A 25,057-nucleotide genomic window follows, 5' to 3' on the forward strand; every position below is an offset into this window, starting at 1 on the left:
GGATGGAACTGGAGGGTATTATGCTAAGTGAAATTAGTCAGAGAAAGACAAAAATCATATGACTTCACTCATATGAGGACTTTAAGAGACAAAACAGATGAACATAAGGGAAGGGAAACAAAAATAATATAACAACAGGGAGGGGGACAAAACAGAAGAGACTCATAGATATGGAGAACAAACTGAGGGTTACTGGAGGGGTTGTGGGAGGGGGGATGGGCTAAATGGGTAAGGGGCATTAAGGAATCTACTCCTGAAATCATTGTTTCACTATATGCTAACTAATTTGGATATAAGTTTTAAAAAATAAAAAATAAAATTAAAAAAAAAGCAAAGGGACAGAAATCTTTTGGAGGTGATTGACATATGTACTTCCTGTGGTGATGGTATCATGGGTATATGCCTATGTCCAAACTCATCAAAATGTATACATTAAATATGTGCAACTTTCTGTATATTGAGGATAAAAGGTTGGAAAAAATAACAGCAATAAAATAAAATAAAATTGAAAAAAAATAGCCCTCAGGAGTGTGAAAGTGTAACATCAGAAGTGTGGAAGTCTGTACCTCCCACATACACCCAAGAGCTATGCACCTGCATCTAGGGGAGACAGTACATCCTAGAGTTCTGGACAGTTCAAGGGTTAATCATTAAGGAATGATCAGGGTCCTTCTCCACTTCTTGGTGAAGGCTGGGACTGTGGTAGATCAGTTGGAAAGTGACCTGGTTGGTGGTGATTGCATTGGTGGAACCAAGTGGGCCCAAGGTGTCTGCGAAACACAGGGTCTGGGTGGCTCAATTGGGAGCCCCTTATGATACCTGATGAGGGCCTGGTGCGATAATTCCAGAGGCAGTTTGAGATAATCCCCAAAGTATACTGTTAATTGCGTGTTGGGGTGGGGGGTGGAGGGGAAGGGATTATAGAATGTTAATGTGTATATTTGGGGGGGTGATAAAGGAGCCATATATACCCACACGATTTTATATCTTAGGCATCTGAAGTTTACTACTGATAATGATTTTGCTTTTGGAAAAGGGACTAAGGGTCTGGGATGGGAAGGAGATTCTTTGTTGTATACTCTTCTGGATATTTGGATTTTTAAAACTATATATGCATGCATTACCTGTTTTGAAAAAAACACATCTTTTACGTAAACAACAAAAGCACTGCCGTGTGACAGATCCTTTGGGATTATGTGTGTATCTTGTGTTGATGCCTGAGCTTGCTAGATTCATTTGCTTTCCCCTTGGGGTTGGCAAATACTTGTTTCCAAGACAAAATTTCCTCCATTATTAATCACTAGAGTGTTCAAGTGTGGGAGAATCATGCCTCTGTTCCTTCAGCCTCTTGTCTGTGATGGCTGTGAAACATTCAACCATCTCGACATGACAGTGTTCTCGAGTTGCTGAGGGAATATCCAGGAAGAGCCTGCCAGAGGCAGAAGAAGACAGACCAGAGACCTGGATGAGGAAAGCAGAGTGGGTGGAGCTGCTGATTTGGGGGTCCTGTGTGAGACTTGAAGGCTCGGAACTGACTTGCCAGAAATTGCTCTTTATTTTCAGCTCCCTTGGTGGGGGAAGGGGGGCTGGGAAAGAAGGTACATGGGAGGAACTTACTTTTCTGATTCTTCAGACTAGCACAGGTGTCCTTTTCCCTCAGAGTATCATGTTTTAAGGGTACCCAGGATTTGTTTTAATCAGGTATGGTAAAACGCATAGATGCAGAAATGACTGTCATGAAGGAAGAAGTTTGTTAAAATCACAGATCCCTAGAAACTGGAGGCACAGCACACCATGAGGTCAGTCAAGAGGCAGAAGTAGGAAGTGTGGGCAAGAGCCTTTATTGTGGTTTCCATGGAAGGAGCACGCAAGGCAGAGTAAACATGTTTAGGATTAGCTGGACTGAATAATTTCAGTGGGCTCTGGGGTGAAGGGGCTGTCCTTTGGTGGCTGGGACCTGGCCCTGGGATGGTGAGGGCAGCTGGAGAGTGGCCCAGAGTGTGAGCTCACAAAAGAGGTGGTAGGGGTAAGGGCTCTGGATTGGTCAGTTTGCATATGAAAGGCTTGCTTGTGGGCGAGTTGTTTCCTATCTTTGGGAATTGGCTAATCCCAGGAGGGGCACCCTCTCCAGAGTCAGCAAGGACCCAAGATGTCAAAGCATCAGAATATAGAAAACAAAAAAGACATGGTATCAGTACACATCAGGACAGCCAAGTGTTGTTGCACAGGTTGTTCATAGAGCAAGATACCTGGCCAATGTGGCAAGTGGGGCTAAAGTTCAAATGAAGGCTCGTTCACTAGTCGTGTGCTCACAGGTCTGCATCCAGTTGAGGGGTGGCTTTTTCTTATATATACAAAGGCACCATGTGAGCTGGCAGAGACCCATTATAGCACTTGTCTCAGGTTGCTATTCTATATTATTTGTGATTATTTGATCAAACTGTTTTCCCGACTGGACTATCAGTTCCAAGGGTGCAAGAAAGTCTTGTCTGTTTCCCGCTAGACTAAAAGCTCCAAGAGAGCAGGGATCAGGTCTTCTTTATTCACCATTGTCTACACAGTGCTCAGCACAAGCTGACACTTGTTGGTGCTGGTCAGTGTTTCTGTGATGCATAAATGAATAGTGTGCAGGACTTCAGACTCTGGAGTTGTATGTCACCTGCACCCTGAACCCTTCTTTCTTTTGGCACCAAAAAGATCAAGCCCTTTTTGCCTGCCGTCGACTTACGCAGGGTGAGTAGCATCCTTTTTGCTGTCAAGAATTTGGCTCCTGTCCCAGCCAAGAAGGGGAGGCTTTTATTCTCAGTCTGAAGATTCTTTGTCAGCTCCTCCCTGTTATAAAGCCTTCAGGTGCTTGTGCTTTCTTGGCCACAAGTGAAGAGTGAGTGACTGGATGTAGGGCACAGAGGAACATGGCCTTCCGAACCTACAGGCTGTGGCTGGAGCCCCAGCTCCAACCTAAACAAGCAGAACCCTGCAAGAAACACGAGCAGTTGCCAGGCATAGCCCGCAGGGTGATGGCTGGAGACAACCTGGATCCCTGTCTGGCTTTGACAAAAAATGAAAACAAGAACAGACTTTCCAAAGAAGCCTTGAGGGGCGCCTGGCTGCCTCAGTCAGTAGAACATGTGGCTCTTGATCTTGGGGTTGTGAGTTTGAGTCCCATGTTGGGTATAGAGAGTACTTAAAAAAATTAAATCTTTAGGGGCACCTGGGTGGCTCGGTCAGTTAAATGTCCAGCTTCGGCTCAGGTCATGATCTCACGGTATGTGAGTTCGAGCCCTGTGTTGGGCTCTGTGCTGACAGCTCAGAGCCTGGAGCCTGCTTCGGATTCTGTGTCTCTCTCTCTCTGTCCCCTCCCCTGCTCACATTCTGTCTCTCTTTCTCCTTCAAAAATAAATAGACGTTAAAAAAAAATTAAAAATAAATAAAAATAGGGGCGCCTGGGTGGCGCAGTCGGTTAAGCGTCCGACTTCAGCCAGGTCACGATCTCGCCGTCCGTGAGTTCGAGCCCCGCGTCGGGCTCTGGGCTGATGGCTCAGAGCCTGGAGCCTGCTTCCGATTCTGTGTCTCCCTCTCTCTCTGCCCCTCCCCCATTCATGCTCTGTCTGTCTCTGTCCCAAAAATAAATAAAAAAAACGTTGAAAAAAAATTTAAAAAAAAAAATAAATAAAAAAAATAAAAAATAAAAATAAATAAAAATAAAATCTCTAAAAAAAAAAATAGAGGCCTTGGGCTTTTGCTCTGTGTTTGCAAGTGTACGCGTATAGCTTCATGGGTGGAGAAAGGAGGAATCTGGGAGACTTGCAGCCTTGGGCAGGCACGAGAGGTGCTGGGCTCGTCCTTCATAGGCCCAGGCAGTGTTGCTGAGAACCTAACAGAACGTGTATTTTCTCATCTCTCTCCAGGTTTCCATTCTATTATGAACTAAAAATAGCATTTGTCGCCTGGCTGCTGTCTCCCTACACAAAAGGCTCCAGCCTCCTATACAGGAAGTTTGTACATCCCACGCTGTCTTCAAAAGAAAAGGTAATTTATGCTGCTAAGCCTTTGTCACTCCTTCCAGCGAGTAAAAAATTTACAAGTGATAAGTAAAAAGGACAGAGTGTTTTATTGTAGGGGACCCTAGATTGTCCCGTATTTGCCCCCAACAATTTGTTCCTTCTAATCTTCTTTTTAATCTATTTTTTGACATGTTTAGAAATAGTGGTGAAATCCTCAAAAAGATGTTATTTATCATTACTTGCTAAAAAACATTTGCGTACCTTGCAACAAAAAACAACAAAAGATTTGCTCATAATTCAACTCCCTAAACTGAATTTCCTTCCTTTTATCATGCTCAGCTCCTGTCCTTCTATAGATCTGATTTTTACATAGACTATTAAAAATCACTTTTAAAACTTAACATAGAAAAGTGGAGGCATAAAGAGATTAAATGCCTTGAGCGTGTACCCAGGCAGTTACCAACAGAGACTGGAAGATAATAAATTTCTTGTGCAGGGTTGCTTTATTGTTCAGTGATACAATATGTGTTACCAGTGGAATCCCTGCTGTTTTTGTAATTATCGGTTGGTAAGTACTAATGAGAACAGTCATAATAATTTGTTCATGCTGTTTACCTTTTGTGTTTATTTTGCATCAGAGTACTTCACAAACATCTTGGCAATGAAAATATAGATTTGTCTAATGTCAGAGATGGGAAAAATAAGACAGGGGAAAATTGCAGGAAAGGGTCAGTAATAAGTAAGAATTCAAGTAAGAATTACAACTTATATCTCTTGAAAAGAAATTTAATTCTAAGCTTCTTATAAGACAATGTCACTGTCTGTAAAATGATTTTTTTGTTTAACATCTCCGCTGAACTTAATTTGCTGGATTTGCTTTCAGTGACTTGTTCTATAGTTTTTTGGTTTTTGTTTTTTTTTTAAGGTTTCATACAATAATGAATGCAAAGTCCATTATCCATTACCTCTGCCTCACTAATTTGTTTTGGTAACTTCTTTTTTATGGATAGCAGTCTATTAAACCTTTCTTTAAAATGAAATTTTAAGTGAACCAAAAAAAAAAAAAAAAACAAACCCAAATACCTAAAAACAACAAAAACACTTAATATACATATAATATTTGTGTCTGAGATCTTAAACATGTTTGCACATAAGCCGTTTGTACTTGATCTGGCTTCATGATTCATGAACACCACAATACATAGAGATGGATTTCTTCTTTTGACTTCTTGTCTTAGAATAAATTGCCAAGGGTGGGATTATTGAGCCCAATATTGTATCATCCATTAATTATATTACATGACCTTCTAAACTGATTGGGATATGATTCTTAACATAAAATAGGAGCACTGTAGGTGGCTTTGTATATCAATTTCTGTTGTCTCTGAAAGTTGAGTACTTTGGACTTCTCAGGGGAAGCTTTGAGGGAACATGTTAATTGCATGAGCAGACTACTATAGACATTTCTGAGAACCCTTTTAGGAACTAGGATACAGCACTGCCTGTCTCAGAAGTGTGGGTTTTGAGGAATAGGATCTCCCTCTTCCCCTGGTTGTCAAATCCCTACTCTTTCCGTTTCCCTTTCCCCAGATGCTGGGCTCACCCTGAAGCCACCAATCTAATTTCCATTGAAGTGAAGGTGGCTGACTTAAGAGCTGCCAAGAATCCCTACCAGAGTCAGTCAGGGGTCACAATGAAAACTTAGTGTGGTGACTTCCTGGGGAAGCCTTAAACCAGGAATGCACAGGGGTTGACTCACCCACGATATGCCTCAAAGCAAAGGAAATGCACTAATGTGCTGAACTTCAAATGAGCCTGAGGCCAGGTGTCGTTGTGTTACTGAACTCCAAAATGAGCTACTGTAAGTTACAAAACAGCTGTTCTCCTACAATAGTGATAACAACCCAAACATAACAAACAGAAAGAAAAAGCCAGTGTTGAAGCAGATCTAAAGTAAACCATTATTTTTGCCCCTTAAGGAGAGAGACTTCAATCCTTTTTCCAACCTCCCTCTTACCCTGGGGATGATGCTGCATGACTTCTCATCTCTGCTTTTATTTCATTATCTGTAAAATGATCTCCCTTATCAACAAAAATAGCACTAGTATCTCTTTCTGTGTCCTAATATCTCCCCTCAATATATTACATGGAGAGGTATTTGGATATAGTATTTAGTAGTTACAGAATAGTAGAATTTTATTTTATTAAAGTTTATTTATTTTGAGAGAGAGAGAGAGAGAGAGAGAGAGAGAGAACACGTGCAGGGGAGGGGCAGAGAGAGAGAGGGAGAGAGAGAATCCCAAGCAGGTTCCATGCTGGCAGTGCAAAGCCCAATGCAGGGCTCGATCTCACAAACCATGAGATCATGACCTGAGCCGAAATCAAGAGTCAGACTGACTGAAGTACGCAGGCACTTCTTAAGAATTGTAGAATTTTAGAACTGCAAGGGCTTGATCCCCTTGAGATAGAAAGATGACAGTGGTTCTCACTCCATTGAAACCAGCCACTGTGTTAGATACTTTACTGGAATGATCTCATGTAATCCTCCCCATGCTCCACCAATTAGGTACTATCACTGTCCTCATTTTTCAGAAGGCTAAATAAACACTTGCCAAAGCCTGACAACCAGTTAGTGGCAGGTCTCAGGTTAGAGGCTTCATCCTTGGCATTCTCTCCACCCTCAGTTCCTTCAGTGTCATATAGGATGACTGTGTGTGGAATGGCACGCCTGTCTACATCCAGGACCCCTGGAGCCTCCCTGGGAGGTTAGAGGGCTTCAGGAACAATCGTAGGGTGTTGCTAGAAGGAAACCTTCCTGGGTCGGTAAATGGCTGTTTTTTCAAAATTCCTTTTTTACTTCCCTGTATCTCTTTTGTTTCCTTCCTTTCTCCCGTCTACCTTCCCCTCTCTGAACGCACGCCCCAAAGTGCCAGTGACTTTTCAGTCCCAGTGAGAATCCGTGATTGGGCAAGCTGCCAAGCCCAGTGTTCACGAGAAGGGAGAAAGAACAGAGATTTGTTTGAACCTTCCAACTCAGTGTGCCTCCGTTTTTCCTACAACAGGAAATCGATGATTGCCTGGTCCAAGCAAAAGACCGAAGTTATGATGCCCTTGTGCACTTTGGGAAGCGGGGCTTGAATGTGGCGGCCACAGCAGCCGTGATGGCTGCTTCCAAGGTACTGTGTGGGGCCCTGAGCACTACAACCATGGGAGGATCTCGACCCTGTCAGCATGCCCTGCTTCACCCACACAAATGGGACAGGGCAGGCTCAGGACCAATCAGGGATTCCTCATCTTTTTTGGGGGTCCCTTTGAAAATCTGATGGAAAAAATAGTGAATCTCGCCCCCAGAAAATTGTGTGTGCATGCACACACATGCACAAATGATGTATGCGATATTAAGAGTTTCCCAGAGCTCCTGAAACTCATTGTGGGTCCCAGATTAAGAACCTCTGACTGAGTTGGAGCTAAAGCCTGGGAGAAAGAGAAAATGAAAAGGGAGGGAGTGAGTTCTTCTCTACAATTTCCCAGGGTGCACTGGGAGAGTCACCTACACTCAAAATAGCCAGGTGGGGAGACTACCTGAGTGAGTGGGTGGGCTCCAAGCTCATGTGGCCCACCTGACCTGAGGGAAGGAACCCAGGGTCCCAGAGGAGGTGAGTGGTACAGACATGGAGGAGGAGGATGCCTGTAGCAGCCACAATTAACACTGAAGGAGGTTCAGAGTAAACTCTGGTCTGTGATGTAAGCATCACTTCTCTTTTCCATCCAGCCCCATTCACGTCCTCTGTGTTCCTTCTAGCTTCTTCTCACGTCACGTTCTCCTTGTCATTATGTCCATTTCTCATTGTGTGCTCAGCCCTGAAAAATTTGATTGGTAGACATCTTCCCTCAGAGTAAATTCAGGAGATGGCCTTGTGTTTCCTGGTGACAGTCCCTTACCCCCAGTCCAAATGTGGAGTAGGGGTCTACAGTCGGCTGGGGATGGAGGAGAGGCAGTTATGCTAATGTTTGGGCAGACACACTGACTGGGAAGTGAGTTGTATGAGCAAAGGGAAGCTATATGTCCTAGGTGGTGGCGTGAGGGTTGTAGGCAAGGGGGCAGACTTGTGAAAGGCTTTGGAAGAGGTCAGTTGATACCGACCTTGGTGCTCCATGGGCTCTGAGTGGATGGTGAGATGGAGCATGCTGACAGCCAGGATCAGGGGCCCAAGCTGGGTTTTCTATGTCCTGACCCAAGAGAAGCACAGTAGGAAGAAAGACTTACCCACTGGGGCTGAGCATTTGTTTGAAAAGTACTGTCTACCTGAAGTCAAGGAGTTCTACAGACAAAGGCTGGGAGAAAGAGAAGGGACACCAAAACGGAATGATTCCTATTCAGAGAAGGACCAGCTCCTTCTATAACACAGAACTGTAGTGAGGTGTCCCTCTTAGTCCAATCGTTGCTGGCAAGGTGATGGATCCCAGTGAGTATCTTTGGAGGGGACATTCTGCTGTGGTATCCCAAGGAGATGTGTCAGGATTTACAAAGAGCAGCGAATGCCAAGATCCTTCTATTTGAGATGTAACCATTTTGTGCTTTCCTTTTTTAAGCTGAAAGATAAGAGAACTCTGACTTGCTAAATTCTTAAGTCATCAGGGCAACTTTGCAACATAAAGCTCCAGAAACCTTCTGTCAGTTCCTCTCTCCACCCCATCTCCTCTGCTTCTGAAGCCTGAAGAAAGATGGGTGCTGCTGTTTCCTCAGCTCAGTCATAGAGCATAAGTGCGGTATATTTATCAGGTTGGCTCAGTGTGGCTCAGTGTATGGCTCAGCCATACAACTGCGTGTGTGTTAATTTTATTCCGATGGTAATTCTGTAGGGCCATCCTTTTCCAGGTCTGCCTCAAACTGGAGCCTCCAGAGTCTTGATACCATCTTGGCGAGCCGCCACCAGCCCCTCAGACCATGCGGGGAACCCCGTGAGCCCAAGCCTCCAGCCGGGCACCTTACAACAACTAAACGTGAAGGAAGCTCCAGACAATCTGAAACTTGCCTCAGGAAATAACCGCTCACTAGTTCTTTCTAGTTGTGCTCAAGTTGTGAGGATGCCCGCTTCCTGTTGAGTTTGTTTCAGATGAGAAAGTTTTCTGCCTTTTGGGGGCTTTGCTTTTCCTCTCTAAATATAAATATCTTAAGGGAGAAAACACATCTTGTCTTCTAAAAATAATGCCCTCTATTTTTGAAACAGATGTGGAATCCAGTCTGGCTGAGGAGTAAATCAGTGGTTTCCACAGCAACAATGGATCGCTCTAGGCAGGGGTCAAAGGATGATGACTCACCAGTGAGTCCAAATCTGGCTTTCATGTCCAAACCACCTGGGAAGCTTTGTTTTTATTTTTTTAATAGATTCTCAGATGTGCTGATTCAGAATCTCAGGCAGTAGGCTCAATCTGTATTTTTAACAACTTGCCCGGATGATTGTTAAACAGCCAGTTCTGAACAGGTCACTGCCTGAGGCCCCATCCAGAACCAGAAATGCACAGGTGATTAGGGTTAAAACACTTAACTTCTTTAACATTCCTGGGATGCAGATTTGGCTTCTTAGAAGCATTAACCTTGAGAATGAGAAAGTGAGGTGTGTGTGTGTGTGTGTGTGTGTGTGTGTGTGTGTGTGTGTGTGAATGTTTCATTTCCTCAAGACTTCATGCCACTTGAGAAATATTATGGTGGGAATACAAATTCTTCTCCCTCTTTGTAATGCTACAAAGAGCCCAGCACAGTGCATTGCACCCAGCTGAGCCCTGAACCACCTTGGTGATAACGGGAATAGAGCAATTTTATGAAAAAAAGATACTTTGCCAAGTCACCCATGACTAGGGTGACCATAAATTTTAATGTCCAAACCAGTCCAGTACGCCTTTCTGGAATAATTACACCAGGAACCCATATACACGAACCCAAGCCCAAGCAAACAGGGACCCATGGTCACCCTACTCATGGCTCCGTTTTACGACTCCTGGGCCCTACCTTTCTCCTCCCAGAAAACACCCTCAACTCACAAATCAGTTCTCACTCTAAACATCTACTGCCTTTAGGCAGATGGACATGCAAGAGAGTGTGAGGTAACCGAAAGACTGTCTCTTACTTCAGAATAAAAGGAGGCTGGGATCAGGTGACTAGATGAAGGGTCATTTCTCCTCTGTCTTCTGCTTTTTTTTCCCCATCCTTTGAGGGCTCCCCAGGAGGAAAGTGTGGAGCTTAAAAGATCTTTTGGTTACTCTTTCTTTCTTTCTTTCTTTCTTTCTTTCTTTCTTTCTTTCTTTCTAATTAAAGTATAATTGACATGTAAGATTATATTAGCTTAAGGTGTACATGTGGCCACACTTTTAGTTAATACTTATTTTCTTGTAATTTTTCTTGTATTTGAGCCCTTTCCTTAAAAAAAAAAAAAAAAAAAGAAACAGGGTTTTTGCATCATCAGGAGTGAAGAAACTTTGTAAACAGTATTGTACAAATATAAGTTGTTATTAACGTTGATATTTTATTTTAGAACTGGAAAAATGAAAACAACACAATTACACATGGGAAGTTTCTCCTCCAGGACTACTAATCCCCCTCCCACCCCCAGTTTTCCTCAGGGTTTCTGTCCCTGGGAAATGTCGATGCATCTTTTCTTTCTATGAAACTGCTCTGTCTCCTTCCTGAGGACACCCTTCTCTAGGACCATCGGTCTAAACGTCCCTGGTCTCTGAGTGGGCTCTGAGCCTCAAAGCTGGGTGTTTCCCAGCCAGTAATTTCACCCAGAGGGAAAATTGAGCCCCAGGTTTTTTAAAGACTAGAATTGGAAATCTTTCTCTCTTTTTAAAAATAATGCCCTAGAGGGGCGCCTGGGTGGCTCAGTCGGTTAAGCGTCTGAGTTTTGTTTTTTTGGCTCCGGTCATGATCACAAGGTCCGTGGGTTTGAGCCCTGCGTGGGGCTCTGTGTTGACAGCATGAAGCCTGCTTGGGATTCTACTCTCCCTCTCTCTCACCCTCCCTTTCTCGTGCTCTCCCTCTCTGTCAAAATAAATAAACCTAAGAAAAATAAAAATAATTCTCTAAAATAAACAAAACACATTCTCACAAGAAAGAGAAACCATGAGGAGAAAAACCAATTGATAAAAAGTTTTAAAACTGTGAGGTGTCCAAGGCCACCTTATCGCTCTTGAACTAGGAAGCACGTATTAGGTGTCTTCCATCTGCCCCGTTCTTAGACCTAGTAAACAAACCTTGCTTTTTACTTGTCCCATAACTTGAAAAATAATGTTGTTTTACTCCCCCTGGAGATCCGATCCTTAGAACAGCTCCTCCAGTACCACTTCTGTTGTTAAAGTCTCCCGTTAAGACACTGCTCCAAGTAGTGCAGTGGATTCTGGGTGCTGTGGATTCGGGGTTCTGCTTCCCCAGATTGTGTGTGGGTTTTTCTCCCTAGAATCTAATATTTCCTATTATATTGTTAGCTTCTGGAGATGAGGGACTCTAGATTCTTTTCCTTTGTTTCTTGCCTAGAAAAAAACAAAATAAAGAACCAGTGCCTACTTGTTTAGCATTCTGCATTCATAGCTACTCATCAAACCTTGTTGATCTGAAGAATAAACGTTTTTAATTCTCTAGTCCCGCTCTGTCCAGTGCGGCTACTTACATTTGAATTAATTACAATTACGTAAATTTAAAATTCAATTTCTCAGTTATATTAGTCCCATTTCCAATCCTCAGCAGCTGTGGTAGCAGGTGGCTGGCACAGATATAGACGGTTTCCAACATCACGGAAGGTTCTCTTGGGCAGCACTGCCCCAAGCCCTCTATGAAACGTCTTGGGTTCTCTTTGCCTTTATTTCCCCCCTTCACCTGCAGTGCCCTGGCTTTGACAGGACCCCTCTCTTACCCACTCAGCACTGTGGGGCCTCCTTAAATGAGGTTCACCAGCAAAATAGGGAGATGGAAACTCAACCTATGGCATCACCCATGGTGTTGCTTTTATTTCTTCTTCCTTGGCCCAGTGCTGCTTTCATGCCATGACCTCCATTTCCCCAATCTGCCAGCCAAAACTCAGGCACTTTGCCTGCAGTTATGGTCAACAGCCACCAAGGGATAGCCAAGCCTCGGTTACAGGATGGCACCTGAACATGGGTACTAGAGCCACAGAGAGACAACTTGTGGTGTTTCCCTGCTCATTTTTAAAGTCCCACTCAATTTTGCCTTAAGAATAAAACAAACTCTACGAGATAGTTTTTGGCATAGTTAAACAAAAAAAGTCCCCTCCCTATTATCCTTATCTTTTATCCATCACTGCCTTATCTAAACTTCTTGCTTGAAAAAATACTGCTTTCAAACCACCATGAAACTTTATTTTTGGAACCAGAAGCTCATTCCCAGAGGCTCATAAAACCAGTGATTTGCAGCTTCTGGCCAGACTGGAGTCATTTTTCCTTGCCTTTGTTTTTTGTTTTTTGTTTCTGGCTATCTATTGAATACTAATTAGGTGCAAACCACCTGTTTACAATTAATCAGAGGGCAGGTATTGATTTTCCTTCTATAAAACTTCCCTGTGTCAGCTCATTCTCAGAAAGCATTTCCAAGGAAGAAGAAAAGACTGCCATCCCCTCCATGTCTCTGTGTCTCACCTCACTGTCACACCCTCGTGTCTGCTCCATCCAGTAGCTGAGGAACGCTTTGAAGCCATTGCGCTGGGTTACATCAAGTTGGCCTTCTCTCTTCTGTTTTAGCTAAGGACAGTGTGACATAAAATTAATATTTACACTTCACCATGGCAACCAGTTTTAAACCCCAAGATTATCTAAACTGCTGAACAACCTGCTGAAAAAGTTGGGAAGTATTGCCTGCCGTCTAAGTCTCTCAAACAAATCAGCTTGCACCCGAGCTAAGCTCTCTGCAACTTGTTGAATCAGAACCAAGCAAGACTTCTTGCCAGTGTGGTTCTACCATGTTCGCCTTCATTATTCAACACCCCATCATCATCCTGGATCCCTTCTCTCCCGTGTTTCTGCTGGGACGACTATGGCACGTCACTCCACCTGGTAGATGGCTAGGGAGAGTAAAACAACAGAAGACACAGTGCCACCAGTCAGCTAAAGAGGGAGGGCCAGGAACTCACACGGATGTCTCCTGCCCCCTCTCTGTTCCAAGTTTACCTGTGGAGGTTGTGCATAGCTGGATGCATCAAGGGTCCAGGTGGGAAGAGAGAAGCCTACCTGCTTACCTGGTCTTGGAGAGGAGCCTGGTTGAACGTACGAGGTCTGAGAAAGCGTTTTCAAGATCACTTGTGAGCAGGAAGAGCTTCTTCTTGGCTGTGGTGATGTGGCGCCTTCTTAGTCACCTCCTCCTTCCAGACTCTTGTCTCCTGCTAGCTCCCTTCCTCCCCCCCTCAGCAGTGTTGGGTGGGATTTCTCCAGGGCCTCACCTCGCTCTCTTCTCCCTCCCAGGACCATCTCACCTTCAGCTGTCCCCTGATGCCTGGTTCCCAGATTAGCTTCTCTGCCTGGGACTCCAGTACTGCATTTCTGATTCTCTGCTGGACTTCTCCTCACCTTGTCTCCTTGGTATCTTTACTTAGTATTTTCCTAACTCTGAGTCCACCCCTCCTCTTGTGTCCCATCTTTCTGATGACAATGAAATCACCACCCCCTCCAGAACTCCAGGCTCCAGATCTCAGTCATCTTTGATGCTCTTCCTTCTGCCTACTTACTCTTCAAGTCCTGCCCATTTTACATCTCTTCCCTTTCTCCAGGCCTTCTTCCCCACACCCTTCCTTTTGGCTTGGACTATTGCAGTAGCCACCCAGATGGTCACTGCTGCTCTCCTCCTTTGCCATTTGAGCTCTGATCCTCGCCTTTCTGTCTTGTCCCTCCTTACCTTTCTGGCTCCTCTTGTACTGCACTCACAGCACCACCTTCTGTGCTGTTCTAGAAATAGCACACAGAGTTGCTATTTCTAGACTTTTCTCTTTCCTGCCTCTGCTCTTGTTGGTCCTTCATCTGCCCCTGTCACCCCCTGTTTGAAATCCTTTCCACCCTTCAAGGTCAAATGCCACTGTCTCCATGGAAACCTCTTCTGATTCCAGGTGGAACTTGTTCTCTTGCTTCTTGGTCCCCACATGGCACTCTGTTGTCATCATTAGAATTCATATCTTTTTTTTTTTTTATGTTTATGAGAGAGAGAGAGAGAGAGAGAGAGAGAGACAGAGCATGAGCAAGGGAGGGGCAGAGAGAGAGGGAGACACAGAATCCAAAGCAGGCCACAGGCTCTGAGCTGTCAGCACAGAGCCTGATGCAGGGCTTGAACCCATGAACCGTGATATCGTGACCTGAGCTGAAGTCGTACTGAGCCATTCAGGTGCCCCTAGAATTCATATCTTATCTGCATCCCTAGTAGGTGCTCAGTAAATATTAAAGGAATGAAGTACTGTCGTACATATTTATAGCTGTCACAGCTTATAGAGCAGTACTCCGCAATACACATGGACTTTGGGGGTAAGCAGGGCCCGATTAAACACCCCAGCTCCCACATTACTGCTGCACCTCTCTGAGCCTCAGCCTCTTCACCTGAAAAATAGGCATGATGCCACAAAACACTCATGAGATGATGGAGATAAAGATTTCAAAGAATGCAGAGCTCATACTAAATGTTTAATAAAGGTTGCCTGTTACTCACTTCTGTATGCTGGTTTGATCTCTGAGGTTGATCGTTATTCTGTTGAGCAGAATAAAAGGAACAAGTCAGATGCTGGTGTTGGGAAGCTCTTTACAGTTCAGACTCTTCTGGAGAGGAAACTGAATTTCCCTGTCCTGTGGATCTAGGCTCTCTTCCCGTCTTTTCTCTGTGGTGCGGTAGCGTGAGCACAGGATCTGGTGTTACTTGCACTCTTGTCCCCGGCCCGCCTTGCTGGTGCTGTGTCTCCCTGGGCAAGCCACCCTCCAGCCCTGGGCTTCAGGTCCCTCGTGGCTCTCGGCCCCATTTTCCATACAGTTGTTTCCTCCTCCTCTTCAGCCTTGGGGTGAGTGGGTCCCTGGGGTCAGCTTACAACAGTGAGCATCTGCCCTCCCCCAAGAGAGAAGGAATGTCAAACCCATAGGTTGCTAGAGCAGCAGGAGCCTTAGATGCCGTTTTTGTAACCCCACCACCATCACTTCTCAGGGGTGGACACTGAGACCCGGATGTTGAATGGCTCACTCAGGGTCATACAGCTGTTAGTGGCCAAGCTGGGCTCAGAGTGAGACTTTCTAGTTCCCAGTCCCGTTTTCCCTGAATCTCTCCAAGCACCCCCGGACCCCCTCCCAGCCCCACCCCCCCAACAAATTGGGCTAACGTTTCCTGACCTTTATTTACTTGGGTTACATCACCAGCCCCTGAGAACACATGGCTGAGTACCTGAGAGATGACTGTCTTGCCACTGAGAATTTTAGAATTGGTCACAGCCCTGGAGACAGTCAAGGTTGCCTCCTCTCATGACCATTTTATCTCAAACATCCCTGGGAATTAAGAAGGTGCATTAATATACAAGAGGCGGCCAGCAAATGCCACCAAAGCAGGCTCCCTCTTTGCCCTGAGGCAAGGTTGGGGCAACACTCAAATGCAGGATATAGTACATTCTAGGTGAAGGAATTTGGGTTACAAATACATGTTACCTTAAGATAGAGTTTCTTTAGAGCTTCATCATTTTTATGATAATATGGGCACATTTGCAAATACAACCGTAGCTCCTCTTTTCACCAACAGCTGAACAAATTTGTCTTGTGGATGTGCCCCCCCCCGCCCCCGCTCCAGTCCTTTCTCCCCCTCATTGTCCTTTAGCAACATCTCTCCTGTCTTCCACCTGCACCACCACCCCCACCCCAGCCCAGGAAGTGGGATCGCTACCACATCAACCTCCCTTCAGGGCCTTTGCCTTTCCAAGGAGGAAGCTTGGACAAGGCAAAGCTTCCAGCTGAGGCTCTGTGGTGGACGTCTATGTGCGAGGACAGGGACGTCAGCTGTGTGTGGAGAGTCCTTCCTGGTGACCCCGAAGCCCTATCACCAGAGTGCGGGCCTGGCTCAGATGACCAGGCTGCAGTATTGTTCCCCTTTCGTTCCGGTGCCGCAGCCCTGGCTCCACTTGAGTGTGAGCTCTCGTGTGAGACCTCCGCCAGTGTCAGCCAGCTGCGCTGTCTCCCTCCCTGGAACTTCTGCCTCACGTTTTGTCATCTTTGTCATTTGCTGCCTTGTGTGCATTTGTGTCTTGATGCCCTAGCTAGACTGTGAGCTCCTTGGGAGTAGGGATTGCATCATGTTTCACGTTCATCTTTGTTCCTTTGTGAACACTCCCTCTGCCTTCGCTCGAATGAGGGAAGGAGGAAGTGAGTGAGTGAGTGAGTGAGTGAGGTGGTGAAGACAGCATGGCTCCCTTCAATCCTGTTTTGTAGGCTTGGTGCCCATGGCTTTTTTCTTTTCCCATTTGTCAGGTGGCTCGACTCTTTCATTTTGTCTCCTCTTTGGACCTCAGAGAAGGGCAGGTAACCCCGTTGAGAGGTGTGACTAACTCCAAACTGATCCAGTCGGGTAGAGAGGCCAGCAGCGACCTCTGCCCACCAACACATGGTCTGGATCGGAACCAGGTGTTTCTCCTACTGACACCTGCGTGTGTTCGTGTGTGTTAATCCAGAACCAGTCCCACTTCAGCATCCTTCCAGAGCCTCTTTTTCGTGTCAGTTTGGTAGCATCTAACCTGTGATTAACTTACTTGGATTTTTTTTTCTTTGCTTAATGCCTGGAGAACGAGTTGAATTTGATGACTGATGCTATTGGGGGAGAAATCCTCTTTCTTTCTCCTTTGTTTGTTAATCTAATTTTATGTCACAATCAAGGCGGCCCATTTTCATCAGCATGTTGATAAGGAGTCTGCTTGGCATTGATGTAGAGCATGTGTAGCTATAGAGGTTAACTGTCAGCGAGGTGGGTACGGAGAAGGAAATACTAACTCTTTCTGAATTACCAGTGGGGAATGTGGTTATGCTGGTGGCTTTGTTATCCATTGCCTGACTCACTAAAACCTGTTGTCTTTATTCTTGTTGTCATTAGTTACAGGCATTCGATATCCATGAAGGCTCTGCTAGAGCCTTCCCCTGTGACTTGGTGTGTCCCCCGGGAAAAAAGGACCTCATCAGGGGCTTGCAGCCAAGCTTAGTTGCTGTGTTGCATCTGGGCTCTGTGGGCCCTCATGGCAGGCATCCTATTAGTGGTAAATTATTTTACTCGGAATACCAGATTAGTAAAGGTCTGGGTTTTCCCAGGAACGCACCCGTTCCCCTTACTAAGAAAAACATCAAAATGGGCACTTGGCTGGCTCCGTTGGTAGAGCATGTAATTCTTGGTCTCAGAGTTGTGAGTTTGAGCCCCATGTTGGGGGTAGAGTTTACTTAAAACACACACACACACACACACACACACACACACACACACACTTCTTTTTTAAAAAAGAAGAAAAACATCAAAGCATACAGAATTTGGCAGTGTGTTAGCTAAGTGGCTTCCTCATCCCTTACCAGCTGGGGGAAAGATTAGAAATTAAAGATCTCAGAAAGTTCAGTGACACAGTTTACCTCATGAAGTCTAATTTTCTAAGAGTTTTAGCCAGAAAAAAAAAAAAAAGATTGAATAATCAGGAATGGATTATCCTCCCTTGCCTCAAGGCACTTCTGTGGGATTTCTGGGGATTCTAGGAGCACCCTGAAAGAATCACCAGGCCCTGTGTTGACCTGCCCAGAAAGCAGCGAGGTGGGTCTGTTAAAACAAACAACATGTAAATAAGCAACAATAACAAAACTGGGTAGACATGCTTATAACATCTAGGGAATGAATAGGTCAAGAGTACAACAGATTATATGGTGGTAGGCTGAGAGGTGGGCTGGTAAGGACAGTGCTGACTTGTGACATGACAGCCCTAGGGACAGACTCAGATGTACTTGAAGTAGGCTGACCTTGGTTCATGAAAGGGCCCCCACATCCTTAGCTTTTCCTATGGCTCATATTCTAAACCGAGTGTTGTCTGGGGAGGAAATTGATATAGGACTTTCAAAACACAGACACATGGGGTGCCTAGGTGGCTCAGTCAGTTGAGCATCTGACTCTTGTTTTTTGTTCAGGTCAAGATCTCACAGTTTGTAAGTTCGAGCCCCACGTTGGGCTCTGTGCTGGCAGTGTGGAGCCTGCTTGGGATTCTCTCTCTCTACCACTGTCTCTCTGTGCCCCTCCTGCCCTCTCTCTCAATCTTTCAAAATAAATAAATAAACATTAAAAAAAATTTTAAACACACACACATGTTAAACACACAGAGTTACTGTGGGAGACCCAACAATTATTCTAGAGATTTTCAACTAATTCTAAAAACCCTTATTTTGGAATTGCAGTCAGAGCCAGATAATGAGCCACCAAAGAGGGTCACAGATTCTTGAACTTAGAATTTTCCAGTTGGAAGGGAATCTTGTTCAATGCTTTAATTTCCCAATGAGGTTGCAAAGCTGGCAAAGACCAAGGTGACTTGGTCAAGGCCCCTCATAACAGAGTTGAGACAAGGCTCTTGGGGCTGGACAGCTACTATATTGCAGTTTCTGGAGGCACCACTTCTTCCTTCTCTGTTCTAATCTTGTTTTTTGTTTTTTTGTTTTGTTTTGTTTTGTTTTGTTTTTTTAAGTAGTCTCATGTCATTCTGTTTTGGTCTAGATGGCACTTGTCAGCATCATGCAAGCCCTATATTTACAAAATAGGATCCTCAAGGCGATCTTGGGAAAGTGCTATGAGTGTTTCTAAAAATGAAGTGGTAATGATTCTTAAAGGTAATATATGTTTATGGTATAAAATTCCAAAAGCACAAAAGAGGGCATGCAGTGAAGAGTATGTGTCACTCCTGCCCCCGCCCCCCACTGGTCCAGCTGTTTTAAAAGAAACCCTGTGACCTTTCAGCAGGCACTTTCACAAATGCATTCATTTGGCCATTAACACAGTATAACTGGACCCCCATCCCCTTAGCAGACAAAACTACAAAGACCTCATCTGTCATTGAATGGGCAGCTCTGAGTGCTGGATGACCAAGAAATATACTTCTCTTTCCACCTGGTCCCCATCTTCACCTACCCAAGTCCTCTAAGGCCAGGTCAAGCATAGTCTCCTCTGGTATGTCTGGCTGCTCCAATGCACACTGTCTGTCCTTTGCACCCTCCAGCCCTCTGGCCTTTCTCATATACTCCTTGTGGACAGAGCACATGTCCCTATTCAACAGAATGCTCCTTGAGGTATGGGACCCTGGCCGATGCACTGGGGTAGGGGTGGGGATTTCCTGTTACTGCTCTTTACTGAGGAAATTGCTCAATACATGGCCGTATGTTCACTCATTCAACTCCTTGAGCCCTAATGTATGTCAGGTAACATGGCAGACACCAATAAATGAAACAATCTGGAGGGGAAGACAAACCAACAAACAATGCCAATAGTTTAATGTAATTGTGTGAGGTGCTACAAAGAAGTACAGACTTCACTGAAAGCATACGACAGGGAGCGGAGGTGGTCAGACAAAACTTCTCTGAGAAGTGCAACCATATTGTATTGAATCTAAAACGCAGTGGTTTGGGGGCACCTGGGTGACTCAGTTGGTTAAGTGTCTGACTCTTGGTCTCAGCTCAGGTCTTGATCTTGGGGTTGTCTGTTCAGGACCCACGTTAGACCCCATGTTGGGCTCTGCATTGGGCATGAAGCCTATTTAAAAAAAGAATGGGATAGTTTCTAAGACTATGTAAAATAACATTGTTATCTACCCCTAAAGGAGGAAAATATTGCCAATCAAATTAGGGCTTAATCCTCTTCCACTTAGAATTTTTACTTCTACTTATCAAAAGGACCCTTTTAGACTTGTTTAGACATAGATTTTTGTGTGTATCACTTTGCACATACATTAAAAGGAACACATAAGCACAATAAATTGATTAAATTTCTTCCTAACCTCGATTTTTCAGTTTCTGAGTCTCACTCTTCTGAATCACTTTTCAACTGAGCTCGTCAGTGTCTGTTTATGACCATGCTGTATCACACTCCACCTTCCAGAGCGTTGGTAATACACAGCTGGCTGCTGTCTCTGGGATTTTCATCCATGCCGCTGATAACCATTCTGCCAGTGTGGATGCTGCCACTTTCTTGATCTTACCAGAGGTGTCAATGGAGTGTGTTTTAGACAACCTGGACTCATATTTCTTCTGTGGGTGGTTCTGAATGGTTTCAATTCAGTTCAGTTGTCCATTCATGCCATGGGGATGACAACCAAATGCATTCATGTGTAGGCAATGACAATGATGTCAAGGCAACAACAATTTTAAGACCCACCTCAATTTCAGAGATGAAAAAATATATGTCTTGAAATAGATGAAGATCATTCACAAGAAGTCTAGGAGTAAGCGGGTACTGTCATTATTCCGGTGAGTCAGAGATGTCAGGGCTCTAAATGGATGTCTCTGTGAGTCACCTAGTCACAAGATGGCAGTTCCACCACAGTCAAAGGCAGGAGACAGGGAGCAGGTTCAGGCCTTTCTCCTGCATATTGGGAAAAGAAATGCCTTTCCCAGAAATCCCTTAGCAAATTTCCCTTACCTCCCATTGGCCAGAATTGAACCACATAGCCATCCATAGCTACAAGGGAGATTGGGAAATCTGTTTTTTTTTTTTTTTTTTTCTTTTTTTCATCGTGTCAAGAAGGGGTTGGGAGTGACTTTTGGATGGTCAACTAACAGTATATCCCAGTGTGGTCAAATTTGTTGGAGATACAGTGAGTTAACCTGAAACAGTATAGGACTCTTTAAAGGCTTTAATGTGGTGATGTGGCTCATTGAATTATGGAGAATGTGGTTTTAAGCTTTAACAAACTTAGGGGATCCATATTTGTATTCCCAAATAAGGAACCCAGTTTTGCAGAGTACCAGTGAACAATTCTTGATTGTTCCCAGAATAATAAAATGGACGTTCTCCAGAGCAGAGCCAAAGTGGCAGGGTGGATTGGGGTTTGTGGAAAATGAATGGAAATGAGGTTTTGAGAGGAGACGGAGACGGGCTGAGAGGTTTACAAATGAGAGAGCCATATGAATTCTAACCACCTCAGAATGTTTTGACAGATAAAGACTAATTTGTTTTCAAGATCCTTGTGCCCATGCTGCTATGATTTTGTCTGAGTCAGGACTGTGTTGATACAGAGCTATTATTATCCCCTTTTCTTTGCTAACCTCTGCCACTTCCAGTCTTCATGATGTTAGTGATATTGGGGCTAGGCTGGCTTGGCTTCTGGGAGTGGACTCGAGTGCCTTGCTGAAAAGGACATGTATGGTGCCTGTTGCTGCTTACTCTCGGATACATTGCTGAACATTGGCAGGAGCTGGCAGGCACATTGATGGACTTAGTCCCTGACCATTTATTTGGGCTTGGGCTCGTGAAGCCCCTCCTTGTCCTTTTGGCCGGATGTGGTCTTTTTATTTTTTATTTCAACAGCAACTCGTGTGTCTCAGGCAGCATATCATCCTCATGCTCATCGTCACCACCATCATCACCATCATCATAGTTGGCATCTTTTGAACGCTTACCATGCACTGGGCTTTATACTATCGTATGGACATAATCTCATGTAATCCTCACTATATCTTGCCATGTGGATGCTCCTTAGCAGAGGAGAATATTGAGGTGGAGAGAGGTTAAGGTCACCCAGCTCTTAGTGATAGGACTGTAATTTGACTCTAGGTCTGACTCCAGAACCATTGCTCTTAATTGTCACTTTGTGGAGCTTCAGGTGTGGCACAAGCTGTGTGGTTATTTGTACATTTGCCTTTTTACATTTTGTCAGAAATCGAACTCTATTTTTGGTATTTTCTAATAACACCTAGCATAGTGTCTTGCCCAGAGAACATCCTTGATAAATAATTGTTGAACAAAAGTGACTGAATGGGAGGATGACTGAAAGTGAACCACTGGGTAGCCTTTCTGAATGTGAACCTGACACTGAATTACTCCATTGTCATTGTCAATATTTCCTGCCTCTTTTCAGAACTCATTTTTGTTCCTTAGCCCTCTCATTTCTAAAAAAAATTTTTTAATGTTTATTTATTTTTTAGATTGGGGGAAGGGGCAGACAGAGCAGGAGATACAGAATTTGAAGCAGGCTCCAGGCTCTGAGCTGTCAGCACAGAGCCCAACGTGGGGCTTGAACTCATGGATCACGAAATCACGACCTGAGCTGAAGTCAGACACTTTAACCATCTGAGCCACCCAGGCGCCTCTCTAAATTCTAGATGTCACCTTAAGTGCTTCTGAGTTAAATAATCATAGATCATTGGCTGATAGCTTTGGAGGGGATTATACTGGACAGCTAGTCTTACCTCATTTTCATGGCACAGACCACCCAGCTGTTAATGTCTAGAAGGTGAGGCCTCAGACCCCTTGGCCACCATCAGACACCACAGGGGTGTCTGGGGGTGATTTCCATCTCTCTTTTTTTTTTTTTAAACATAAAACACTCCTTTGTCTGGATTTATAATTCTGATCGTATATATCTGATTATTTAAATAGTTTTCTTTTTGCTCTTATTTTCCTAGAGACGTTTTTAGATCTTTGGTATGTTGAGAACTTATCTTTTTCATATTTTAATGCATCTTTGTTTTATTCTGACATTTCTTCTAGACCTGTCTGCAAGCTCCTTTTGTTTTCCCCCTTCCCTCTAACTAACTCATTCTGCATTTGCATTTGCTTCTTTATCTAACTGGCCCTTTGACTAGTCACTTCTATGAACTGCGGTGCTTTGCTGGCCATTTTCATTGTTTTTTTTTTTTTTTTCCTTAAGTAAAATGAAAAAAGTCCTCCAACCCCTTTGCCATGTTGTGGCCCTTGTTTGTTTTATTAAACCCACCCCCAACCCAGAGCCCTCTTGTTGGCTGTTCCCAACTATTTTGTGCTGATTTGTTGGTTCTATTATATCTGTTGTGTCTTACTGTTCCCAGGTAGTCCAGCCCTCTAGCACCACTTTCCCTTCATTATCCTAATAAAATACCTCCTCCGCTGTCCTCTGCTGTCCCGTGTACCTGTGGGAAGTCTGCACGCCCTCCGGTATTTCTGAAGATGCCCAACTTCATTGATTTGCTTGGTGGTTACTTGCCTGTCACCTTTTGCTCAAATCCCAACCCAATTCTCAATTAACCCCAGTCTCCTACCAGCCCCCAGCTCCCTCTCAAGTTCCTTCTCCTCCAAACACAAGGTCCCTCTCCAGCCCCCGAGGCACCCCTAAGGCGATGCCCCCTCCCTGAGCCTTCATTATGATCCTTTTCACTGTGACAGATTCTCTCATCCAGACAGCAAGGACCTTCCCTTTCATAAGTATAATGGATTGATCTCCCGCTTTCCTAAACAAAAGAACAGTTTTCCCCTGAGATGAATTCTGTGACTCTCTCAGAATATGAAATGGTTACAGTCAGCAGGTTTTTTTTTTTTTTAATGTCATGTTTTTTCTTTCCTGATTCATTACCTTTTGGGTATTTTATGAAGCTCAAATGCAAGAGTGGAAACAAATGGGCCTCATAAACAGTAACATGAACGGATAAAAGAAGTTGCTGTTGTCATACATTTTTTAAAAAATACCGGCTGATTTTTATTTCCTTTGAAAAGTGTAAGGACTGAGCACATGGATTATTAGGTTTTGATTTTTCTGACCAGATTCTTGTGTACTGGAAACTGAGCAAAAATGAGGCTATGTAGGGACTTTTATTTATGTAAAGCCAGAGAAGCAGCAGACAGCCCGTCAAGAGTAGGAACTGTAGGTCGCAGTCATTTCCTCCGCCCTGGGTCTGTTTGTGGCTCTAGCTCCTCATGCGATGTGGGCATCTGAAGGAGAAGGAGGGGCGCCTGGGTGGCTCAGTCGGTTAAGCGTCTGACTTTGGCTCAGGTCATGATCCCGTGGTCCATGAGTTCGAGCCCCCCATCGAGCTCTGTGCTGACAGCTCGGAGCCTGGAGCCTGCTTTGGCTTCTGTGTCTCCCTCTCTCTGCCCTTCTCCCCTCACCACCACCCCCCCCACCCCCCGCCATGCTCTGTCTCTCTCTCCTTCAAAAATAAACATTAAAAAAAAATTTAAAAATGAAGGAGAAGGAGCCGGGAGCCAGAGGCACGATGGCTGAGACCCACAGGAGGCCCTGGAATATTCCAGGCCTTGCTCCTCTCAGTGTTTCCAGCCAGTACACCAGGCACCTGCCCCTCTGCAGAGTCCTTCCAGGTCTTGAGTTTCACCTTGCCGACTGTCAGAACTTCCTCTTGGCCTTTGTTGTGTCTGCACTCCCCCCACCCCCACTACTGCCTGTGGTCTGTGGGGCAGGCCTCTGACGTGTGCCCCCTTCCTGTGTTGTATCCAGGGACAGGGTGCCTTATCGGAGAGACTCCGGAGCTTCAGCATGCAGGACCTCACCACCATCCGGGGTGACGGTGCCCCTGCCCCCTCCAGCCCCCCACCACAGGGGTCTGGGCGAGCCAGCGGCAAACATGGCCAGCCTAAGATGTCCAGGAGTGCTTCTGAGAGCGCCGGCAGCTCAGGTAGGTATCGTTTCACTTTTCATCTTTTCCAGTTCACAGGCCTTGCTTTCACGGAGAGAGGCCCCGCCCACCATGTGGCACGTAACCCAGAGTAGCCATCAACACAGATGTCCATCAGATCGTGCCAGGACAGCCAAGAGGCAGAGCACCATTCTGGCCAGGATGCGAGGCTGGCCTGGGGACTCTGACAGGGGCCAGGGTTAGGCCTCCTGCATCAAAGGGTTCTGCCTCTCCATCTGATTATCGAAGGGCTGGGGGTGGGTGGAGAATAGTGTGTGAACCAAGCCTGGAGGCAACGGGCACAGCTGGACGTGGGCCAAGACAGCTTTCTCTGTTCTCTTCCTCTCCGACCTTATACTCCTAGGAGGGCTTCCCTGTCTTGACTACCTGAGTGTCTCCTCCTGCCCAACCAGGGCTTGTGGCTCCTGTGGTTCCTT

At 45.0% G+C, this 25,057-nt stretch overlaps 1 protein-coding gene across 6 annotated transcripts in view; it reads left to right on the top strand.

Moving 5' to 3' along the window:
• REEP1 (receptor accessory protein 1) overlaps positions 1-25,057 on the top strand; it is a 110,990-nt gene that overhangs the window by 70,610 nt on the left and 15,323 nt on the right. For 4 of the 6 annotated variants that reach the window (XM_086700690.1, XM_086700686.1, XM_086700692.1 and 1 more), the window contains exons 4-7: positions 3,909-4,029; positions 7,067-7,180; positions 16,485-16,637; positions 24,443-24,620. In XM_086700690.1, the coding sequence (XP_086556816.1) occupies positions 3,909-4,029; positions 7,067-7,180; positions 16,485-16,637; positions 24,443-24,620 (566 nt within the window). The remainder of the gene's footprint in view (positions 1-3,908; positions 4,030-7,066; positions 7,181-16,484; positions 16,638-24,442; positions 24,621-25,057) is intronic. The other 2 variants (XM_086700687.1, XM_086700689.1) reach the window with 2 other exon arrangements.

Source organism: Puma concolor, chromosome A3 (assembly GCF_028749965.1).
Source record: "Puma concolor isolate L17-30 chromosome A3, mPumCon1.1.hap2, whole genome shotgun sequence".
NCBI lineage: Eukaryota > Metazoa > Chordata > Mammalia > Carnivora > Felidae > Puma > Puma concolor.